We start from the raw sequence: 10,510 nt of genomic DNA on the forward strand, positions 1-10,510 counted from the left end.
AGGGTTGTTGTGGACTGCATGTTTGTGCGCCAAATGTTCTTTAGCTTCTTTGCTTAGCTCACCTTGATGCTAGATGCTCTTTTATTTCTCTCCAGATACAGGATATGCAGTCCTAACTGGCTTCTCCACTTTTCACTAAGGAGAAAGGACATTTGGGGTGGGTCTTCCATCGTCAGATGTGGAAATATTACTGTCTCCTTCTTGACCAGCAACGGACATTGCTCTATTATGGTTCTGACGGTGCCTGGGATGATAACCAGCACCTGGCAAGTCATTTCCTTGCCCAGCTCTCTATTGACACAGGCAGGACCATTCATTATGGATCCCAGAATCTGGCAGAGGAAGCTTTTCTCGGCCCCAGCCATGTCGACAAGCTCCACCAGCGTGTTGCTCTTGTTAACATTAAGCAGAAACCTGGGAGGCATGTAGGTCCGAGCAAAGAGTAGTGTGTAGTGTGTGCGATGGCTCAGGGACTCTGGGGAATGGGTGAGCTGCTCCAAGTGGAAGAGGCAAGGGACTATGCCTCCCTGGTGGAAGCAGCCAAAGAAAAGGGCACCACAGAGATTGAACACAAGGTTGATGGATTTCCACTGCTGGGCCTGTCTATGCTGCGTGACCAAAAGGACCAGAGGCAAGATGAGAGGGATGAGGAAGCGAGGTTCTTGGTGGCTGAATAAAGAAAGAAGTGCCAGAGGGATAAAATAGAAAGCCAGCAGTGCCAGCCTGCCTTCTGGGCATGTGATGGCTGAATGTGAGCTCCTCTTCAAGGCCTTCAACCACATAAATTGGCTGATGTGCACTTTCAGGAGTTTGATGCCATTGCTAACAGCTTCTACATGAAGGATCCCAAAAAGGAGGACCCCGTTAACAGCAAAATGTGTCAGATGCGGGTGAGTCCCGTGTTGTGCAAGGTTCTCAGGGTTGAGGTTATAGGTGAGGAAGTTCAAGGGGGTCACAACGACACTCTGGCGCAGCCTGGCAAGGATGCTCAGTGGGCTGGCCTCGTAAAAGCTATGCAGGCTAAGTCCTGGCAGGGGAGAAGTGAAATACCAGGTGTCAGCAGCTATGAAGAAAACAGCAGTGAAGGCGGCACTTGGGGCAAGACAGAGAACGTGGTGTATTGTTCTTCTAACGCTTTGCTGGCACGTAGCACCTGCACATACCCAATGCAACAGCGGCACCAAAGCAAATGCCAGAAACGTTGGCCTGTTAAAAAATCCAGCAACTATGATCATCCCAATAAGTCTGTGATTTAGAGGATTCTGCCACCGATAGGCTGAGGCCGAGGTCTTGCTGGCTGCTTTTGAAGACACTAGTAGAAGCAGCAAGGCAAAGAGAAGTCCTTCCACAGTGTTAGCAAAGGTCCTCGTGTAAAACACAAGTGTGACGTAGGAGCCAGCAAGCAGAGCCAGTGAGTTCCACGGATCCGCTCCCCACAGAGGAGCCAGCTGGTAAACACTGTAGTCAAGGATGAATGAAAAGATGGTGGTGAGGAGGCGGGGTGAGACGAGGAGGGTGTAGCTGGTGATGCAGCTGGACGAGAGGCCCAGGTGCTGAAGGGCTTTGATGGCCCAGAAAGCAGCTCCAGATGTGATCAAGGGAAACACTACAGTCCTGCAAGGAGACTTGGGGAGGAATTCCCAGGGGTGGTAAACCTTTAAGTCCAATATGCTGCCTGAGGAGGAGTGGGGAAAGGTTAACACAGTTAGTAGCTGGAGCCCTGTCAGCTAGAAACCTGCCCCCCGCCCCAGTGACCTCCAACATAAGATTAGAAAAGTTAAAAATAATTGAAGTCTTTGACTCACTAAAATAAAAACAAAGAAAGAATCTAATTAAAAGCAGAACCAACTGCAGAAGATCAATAATTCAGCAGACTCAGAATTGCTCTTCTTGCTCTTTATAAACCAGGCTGCCTATATGTGGCCTGTTTGGAACAATGGAGAAAATGGAAAGCAGCTCACCTGCCATGTGGTGGGGGCCCTAGAATTTAACTCGTCACCGACCCCCCCCCCCAAGACCTTTTTGAAACCAGGTACAAAGGACTGTCCACAAAGACTAGGTTTTGTAAAAACACAAAACCTTTTCATACCACATACATAAGATGTCAGCTTTACCTGCCATGACCTCTGGAGACTGGAAAAACTCATCTGGGTGCAGGTAGCCAGTCTGAGGAAGAAGACACCAGCCAACTCTAAGCATGCAGAGAACTCTCCAAAAGGTTTTGGGTGAAGCCATCACAGTTTCACCAGACCTGCCTGGATTGGAAGGTTGTCCACTGGAAACAGCAGCAGTCCTCGTTATCAAAAGCCAGCCCTGAAAAGGACAAAATACTTAAAGCACAAAACCCGATTGAGCATTGTTGGTGACAGAAATAATTCCTAGTTAGACAAATATTGACACCTTTTTCAAGCCTCACCCCTTAAGATAAAAAGTAAAGGTCCAACAATAATTTACAGTCTTTCCTCTTCCCTCCCATCTCAAGAGCAAAGAAGAAAAAAGCAAGTTATAACTGTATATCCTTTAAAATATCAAAGAAGTGGTTACAGACAGTAAATCACCGGGGGGGGGGGGAGCATCTTAAAGATCAGTCACTTAAGCTTCTCAGTTTGACAACCCTACCCCCTTCCTTTATTTCTGATGGCAAACTTTTTATTTGTACCTTTATTTTTTCCAACAGCTTATTCCCATGCAAGGCAGCAACCATTTCCGGAGTAGACTCCCTTTTCGTTTTCCAGTCAATACAACAAATAGTTCCAATAGGTTAAATAATTCACAATTAATCCTTTTCTTCCTTTGGTTAAAATTTTGGAAACTGACCACTCCTGAGACAGGGCAGCCTGCTGCTGGACTGTGTTAGAGCCCAGCGACCACGGCTCCACCACCGGGACGACCTGGCTCCTCGTGGGACCAAGCAGGCCCGCTGGGAGCTTGTTTGGTCACCGCAGGACCCCTCAACGTCCTGGTCATCCCCAGGACCTTCTTCAGGGCTCTTGTTGCCTCCGGGCTACTCCAAAACTCCAAAAAAGCAGCAGCTTCTTTAAAAGAGGCCTTACCATCTGAAATAACTCTGCTGGTTGGCTCCTAGAGGATGCCATGCAAGCTGCAAACTGAGCCTTCTTCGCAGCCCACACTACCACATGGCACACCTGATTATGTGCTTTGTTCCGTTGGCTTCAGAGCACGACTTGAATCATTTGCACACTAATCTTTGTCCGGCTTGCTTCATAGTCCAGAGTTCTCCAGGATGCCAAAGGGCCACTTGAGTTTACTTGGGGGTAATTGTGTCATCGCATCGCATAGCGAGACCGGAGCTTTGACATGATCACAGCTTTATCCACTAGAAAATCCCCAGAGCTTTCAAAAACATAATAATAATAATAATAATAATAATAATAATAATAATAATAATAATAATAATAATAATAATAATTTTTACTTATACCCCCCCCCCCAGCCAAGGCCGGGCTCAGAGCGGCTTACAAGCAATAATAAAAACAAATTGAATGATTACAACTTAAAAACAAAATTAAAATACAACATTAAAATATTAAAATGTAGCCTCATCGCAGGAGAAGGAAAGGAAAAAAGAAAGAGAGGGAGGGAGGGAATCAAATTGGCTCCAAGCCAAAGGCCAGGTGGAACAACTCTGTCTTACAGGCCCTGCGGAAAGAAATCAGATCCTGCAGGGCTCTGGTCTCATGAGGCAGAGCGTTCCACCAGACCGGAGCCAGTGTTGAAAAGGCCCTGGCTCTGGTTGAAGCCAATCTAACTTCCTTAGGGCCCGGGACCTCTAGGGTGTTGCTATTTATGGACCTTGAGGCTCTCCGTGGGGCAGACCGGGAGAGGCGGTCCCGTAGGTGTTATGTACTGAAATTCTCACCCTGAGCCAGCAGGGGGATACTGTAGATAGTTATGCAAATGAAGGATCGAAAATTGACGTTCAGTGATGGGATAGTTTTAGAACGTTGCAACAGTTACAATTGTTCTGTAGCTCTATATAAGCAGGCTGACTTAGCTCCTCAGGTTAGTTCTGTTCCAGCTTACAAAATAAAGAGCTGCTTTGGAGAAATCGCTGTGTCGTAGAATCACAGAATCATAGAATCATAGAGTTGGAAGAGACCACAAGGGCCATCGAGTCCAACCCCCTGCCAAGCAGGAAACACCATCAGAGCACTCCTGACATATGGCTGTCAAGCCTCTGCTTAAAGACCTCCAAAGTAGGAGACTCCACCACACTCCTTGGCAGCAAATTCCACTGTCAAACAGCTCTTACTGTCAGGAAGTTCTTCCTAAAGTTTAGGTGGAATCTTCTTTCTTGTAGTTTGGATCCATTGCTCCGTGTCCGCTTCTCTGGAGCAGCAGAAAACAACCTTTCTCCCTCCTCTATGTGACATCCTTTTATATATTTGAATATGGCTATCATATCACCCCTTAACCTCCTCTTCTCCAGGCTAAACATGCCCAGCTCCCTTAGCCGTTCCTCATAAGGCATCGTTTCCAGGCCTTGGACCATTTTGGTTGCCCTCCTCTGGACACGTTCCAGTTTGTCAGTGTCCTTCTTGAATTGTGGTGCCCAGAACTGGACACAGTACTCCAGGTGAGGTCTGTCAGGAAGTTCTTCCTAATGTTTAGGTGGAATCTTCTTTCTTGTAGTTTGGATCCATTGCTCCGTGTCCGCTTCTCTGGAGCAGCAGAAAACAACCTTGCTGATGTGTTTTAAACGGTTTTTGTTTTGTTAGTTTAATGTGTTAGTGTTATGTAGTGTTTTTGTATTGTATTGTTCTTTTTTTATGTAGTGTTTAAATTGTTGGAAAAGTAATAATTATTTTCAAATATATATATATATATATATTTCTGTTCATGCAGCCTAGAATAGTAGTACCTTTTCTTGCTGCTGCATCACACTGTTGACTCTTCATCATCATAATTTATTTCTACCCCGCCCATCTGGCAGCTCCCAAGAGAATATTATTATTATTATTATTATTATTATTATTATTATTATTATTAAAGCGACAAAACATCAAACATGAAAAACTTCCCTAAACAGGGCTGCCTTCAGATTACTTCTAAAAGTCAGGTAGTGGTTTATTTCTTGGCATCTGATGGGAGGGCATTCCACAGGGCGGGCGCCACTACCGAGAAAACGCTCTGCCTGGTTCCCTGTTAAGCTTGTGGTCTACTAATATCCCTAGATCCTATTCACATGCATTACTGGTAAGCCCGGTGTCCCCCATTTTATATTTGTGCAGCTGGTTCTTCCTGCCTAAATGCGGAACCATACATTTGTCCCTATTGAAATTCACTTTGTTAGCTTGGACCCAGCTCTCAAATCTGTTAAAGTCATTAATGAACACTCTTGGTGTTGTCAGTCAACTAGCTACAATCTACCTAAAAGTTACGTCATCCAGCCCCCACTTTACCAGCTTCTCCTCAAGAATACCATGGTGGCCTTTGTCAAAAACCTTACTGAAATCAAGATACACTATATCCACAGCTTTCCCCTGATCCACCAAGCTTGTAACTCAATTTTTTAAAAAAGAAATGAGATTTATCTGGCACCACTTTTTTTTAAAAAAAAACCATGCTGGGTCTTAGTAATCACAGCATCCTTTCCTAAGTGCTCACAGACCGACTGTTGAATTATCTGTTCTACAAGCTTTTCTGGTATCGATGTCAACCTCACCGGGCGGCAGTTACCTGGCTCTTCTTTTTTCCTCTTTTTGAAGATGGGGACATTTGCCCTCCTCCAGCCTGCAGGGACCTCACTTATTCTCCAAGAATTCTCAAAGATTTTAGACAGAGATTGCATCCGCAAGCCCCTTTAGTACCCTTTAGTACCAAGCTTGTTTCATGCTGCTCCTTATCATAAGACTCAAGCCAATGGAAGAGTCCCACTAAACACGTGAAGAACTTTCTAACAGTGAGAACAGTGGAATGGACTCCCTTGGAAGGTGGTGGTCTCTCCTTTATTGAGGATTTTTCAACAGAGGTTGGGTGGCCATCTATCAGGGATTCTTCAGCTGTGATTCCAGCATTGCAGGGAGTTGAATTACATTTGTGGGTCTTTTCCAACTCTTCTATTTTAAGGGTTTATCGGTCTATGATGAAGGCTTTATACATCCAGCATCTTTAAGTGGGTATGATGCATCCCACATGCATGTCTTCTGCCTTGGTGGTACCTGCATCCAACTGTCATTTAAGTGAGATTTCCCTGATTCACAGATACTGCAGTAAGGTGGGGAAAATCTAACATAAAACCAAATGTTACCAAATGGTGAGCATACTGAAGTGCATTGTGTGGGCATGTATTTTTACCCCTGTGATGTGATGGTTTGCTAGGTGCCATTTGTCCCCACACCCCCTCTTTCCGTTGGTGAGATGCTTTAGGTGAGCTGCTGGTGGCAGCAGTCATGACACACACTTAAAAAAACCAGTCTACTGTTTTGTGCATATTGGAAAACTTTGTATTTCCAAAATACATTTTAAAAATGGCTGCCAGCACAGGTAGTCAAATGTCCTCTCAGCAAAGCTCAGGGAGGGTGGGCTGGAAGCCACACTTTTTACAGAAAGTATGTTCAACACACTGTTCTGGCAGAAAACTCACATCCATTTTTTAAAAGAAATTGGCCATGTACAAAGGCAAACAAATACTTCCATGTGTGTCCACAATGGACCTCAGATTTCTGGCACTCAGGGAGTGTGGGAAGTCCTGAGTGAGGGGACAATAGCCTCCAGGCAAGCACAACCTACTAGTGTGCTGGGAAACACTGAGGAGTTCAAGTAAAAGTGCTCATGTCAACAAATGTGAACAAAAGCCCACATGGAAAACATGGGATCTGTGTGACCCATGTGCATGTTATCACTCTGGGGTATCCACAGCGTAACACAAACTCCTGGATAGAGTTCTTCTGGGGCAGAGCAGGAGGGAATGAAGCCAGACCCACAGAGATGTCCGGGGGAGAGTTTTACATAGGAAGCTGACGGATGCAGGGATTTTCATAAGGACAGTTCTCAATGAAGAATCTCTGGGTGCAAGATGTGGTACTGCATCAAAAGATTAGATTTCCTTATCTGGTCTGGAACAGCAAGGCAAAGAACTGGGCGAGTCACCACTGGGAAGCAAAGAGCCAGGAGCCAATCACAGAAACACACCCTGTGTTGGAAGAAGATAGGGGGGAAGGAAGAGAAGCTGGAGGAAGGAGTTGTGGAAGTACAGGAGTGTGTGGTGGAACAGCGTGAGATAGCCAAGGGAGCATAGGAGAGGTGCAAGAGATCACTCCATCCATCTGCTGTGACAGGACCATCTCATCAGACCTCTTCTCCCTCCATTGTCACTTGGGGGGAGTCTTCATGGGAGACGTGGGCAACACAAGGCTCCTTGCATCCACTTGGCTGGTGGTCCAGTGCCATTCGGCACTTACTGCCTCTGAGCTGTGCCTCTGGCCAATAGAAATTGGTGCCCCAGTTCTGACTTTCCTCTTTCCTCCTTGTCCCTTTGTGTGTTGTGTTTTTCTTCAATTGTAAGCCAGAGCAGGGAGCATCTTCTGTGATTTTATGTAAGCTGCTCTGGGAACATTTATAATCTGTTCTTCCAAATGCTCTAAATAAGTAAATAAATACAGTAATAAAGCACCTGGGTTTAGACACAGGAGACACTCTGAATGCTTTATTCTATTAATCCTGTTACACCTATAGCTGAATAAAACTTTTAAACTATTGGACTTGGACTGATCTATCACCACTGCCTGTTCAGATGGTGGGGAGGCATCAATGGACTTCAGGTTCAGACTTCAAGCAGGGCAGCCAACCGTTGGAGGGTGTTGGGGTCACATTATCTGACTGGAAGTTCTACTCTTCTGGAGGCTGCCTAAGGGGACCCAAACATCCATGTTACTTTGGTCACTGGGACACATGTAAGGTTTTACACTTAGGCAGAAATAACCAGCTGCACAAATATAAAATGGGGGACACCCGGGTTGCCAGTAGTACATGTGAAAAGGATCTAGGGATCTTAGCAGACCACAAGTTTAGAATGAGTCAACAATTCTCTGCTGCTCCAGAGAAGCGGACACGGAGCAATGGATCCAAACTACAAGAAAGAAGATTCCACCTAAACATTAGGAAGAACTTCCTGACAGTAAGAGCTGTTCGGCAGTGGAATTTGCTGCCAAGGAGTATGGTGGAGTCTCCTTCTTTGGAGGTCTTTAAGCAGAGGCTTGACAACCATATGTCAGGAGTGCTCTGATGGTGTTTCCTGCTTGGCAGGGGGTTGGACTCGATGGCCCTTGTGGTCTCTTCCAACTCTAGGATTCTATGATATGCAGCTGCAGCAGCAAAAAAAAAAAAAAGAGAAAGAAAAGGGGGGAGATAATGCTATTCTAGGCTGCGTCACCAGTAGTATCCAGACTGAGGGAAGTACTGCTCTATTCTGCCTTGCTCAGACCACACCTGAAGTCTTGTGTCTGGTTCTGGGCGCCACAATTTAAGAAGGATATTGACAAGCTGGAATGTGTGCAGAGGGCAACCAAGAAGGTCAAGGCTCTGGAAACCAAGGCGTATGAGAAATGGTAAAGGGAACTGGATAAGTTTAGCCTGGAGAAAAGGAGACTAAGAGAAATGATAGCCACCTTCAAATATCTAAAGCGTATCACACGGAAGATGGAACAAGCTTGTTTTCTCCTGGTCCAGAGGGTAGGGGTCAAACCAGTGGCTTCAAGTTTCAAGAAAGGAGATTCCGACTCCACATCAGGAAGAACTTTCTGACAGTAAGAGCTGTTTGACAGTGGAACAAACTCCTTTGAAAGGTGGTGGACTCTCCTTCCTTGGAGGTTTGAAAGCAGAGATTGAGCGCCCATCTGTCCTGGCTGCTTTAATTGAGATCCCTGCATTGCAGGGGGTGGGATTAAATGATCCTTGGCATTCCTTCCAACTCTAGACATTTCTTCCAACCTCTGGGCATTTATTTTTTTACCTGAGAACCTGGATACGGAATGTGAACCCCCTGGAAAGAGGAAAGAAAGTGACCAGATGAGAGCTGGCTGTCCCCTGGTGAAGAGAGTCTTGGGGCCAGAGGGTGAGGATCCCTGCAAGCGGAAGGATGAGGCAGCACAGCGCAGTCACTTTCTTTCGCTCTAACCCAGGGCTTGCTGCTCTGTAGTGCTGTCTTTGTTATATTGCTCCATTATAGCAGATACAATAGATCCATTAGGCATATTTAATATCAGAAGGGATAATGAGGGACGGGAAGAGGGTACTCCAATGATGATTTGGTGGGCAGACCTGTAATACAGCCCCCCCCCTTTAGCTTCTCTCCATTTTAAAGACCTCGTTGCCACATGAACGTACCCGTGAGCATGGAAGTACTGCTGTTAAATGCCAGTCCTATGCATGGTCGAACAGCAGCTGTTGAGGACATGGAGGAGGTTGCTGACTTGTCTTGCACTGACAAGATCTGGCTGGACCAGGCAAGCTGGATTCTTGGGACAGCATCTTCCGCCTAGACTCCCTGACCAGGAAGCCATTTTTCCTGGAAGAGGCTATTGCAATGCCCATCTCCTTTGCAGGACTCCTTCTCTGTCCATGTATTGCCCATGCCGCTGCCAAGTTAGGAGTCTGCCTGAATCGGCAGAGGTGGCTTCAGATTTGGTGTTTCAGGCTGTCAGGCATTTGGCTCTTGGGGGCCTTCAGCACCCCCAAGCACCCCCACACCCCCGGCATTGCTCTAACAGCCCCAAGGCGATCCCAAAGCATTGTGATCCCTGGGCGGGTGGCAGATCCCCTGGGACTCGGGGTTCTCTGCCGGGCAAAACGATAGCAATCCAAGAATGGGTGAAGCAGCTGTCCGTGGTCTGGCCGTCCCCAGATTCCGAGCCCCGGCCTGCCTTGGCGAGGCTGTCCGCTCCCGGCTCTCCAGGCCACTTGGGGGTCTCGGGCTTTCTGGAGAGTCTAGCGCAGCGAAGCTCCTGCTCTGCAACACGGAGCTTTCCTGGGCCGTCGGGGGCGGCGACTAGTCCGAGACCCCCACGAAGCCTCCCCAGGGCCAGACTCGGGGCCCGGCGGCGGCGGCGGCGGCGGCAGATCCCGGAGGGTCCTTCGGGCCGGGCCTCCTGCTCGCCCAGGGGAAGCCCCCCGGCAGCGCGGCTCTCCCCCTTCCCAGGCCGCGCCTTCTCTCCCGGCCACGGCCCCCTTCACCCGGCCGGGAGGGGGACGCGCATCTCCCGCCAGACCAGACCAGCCCCGAGCCGGGCGAAAGGCGGGCGGGCGAAAGGCAGGCGGGCGGGCAGGCAGGCGGGCGGGCAGGCAGGCGGGCTGGAGGGCGGGGAGCCCCGGGCCGGCCGCCCCCCCCCTCTCTCTCTCTCTCTCTCTCTCTCTCCCTCCTCGGGGCGGGGCCGGGCAGGGGGCGGGGAGGAGGCTTACCTGGGCGCCAATGGGCGGGCGCCATGCAAATAGCCCGCTCTCCGGGACGCCCCCCAGGGCAGCCGAGAAGAGCGCGCTAGAGCGGCGGCAG

At 48.1% G+C, this 10,510-nt stretch overlaps 1 protein-coding gene across 1 annotated transcript; it reads right to left on the reverse strand.

The window, feature by feature from the left end:
- Positions 1 to 53: 53 nt before the first annotated feature.
- Positions 54 to 9,843, reverse strand: LOC308586133 (GPI mannosyltransferase 4-like; the record flags this gene model as incomplete). The annotated part of the gene is made up of 3 exons (XM_081192407.1): positions 9,349 to 9,843; positions 2,115 to 2,313; positions 54 to 1,675 (listed from the first exon to the last, which is right to left on the reverse strand). Exons 2-3 carry the CDS (start codon positions 2,233 to 2,235, stop codon positions 54 to 56), a joined length of 1,743 nt encoding a protein of 580 aa, XP_081048533.1. The 5' UTR covers positions 2,236 to 2,313; positions 9,349 to 9,843.
- Positions 9,844 to 10,510: the final 667 nt, after the last annotated feature.

This window comes from Podarcis bocagei, assembly GCF_964188305.1.
Source record: "Podarcis bocagei genome assembly, chromosome: 4".
Classification (NCBI taxonomy): domain Eukaryota; kingdom Metazoa; phylum Chordata; class Lepidosauria; order Squamata; family Lacertidae; genus Podarcis; species Podarcis bocagei.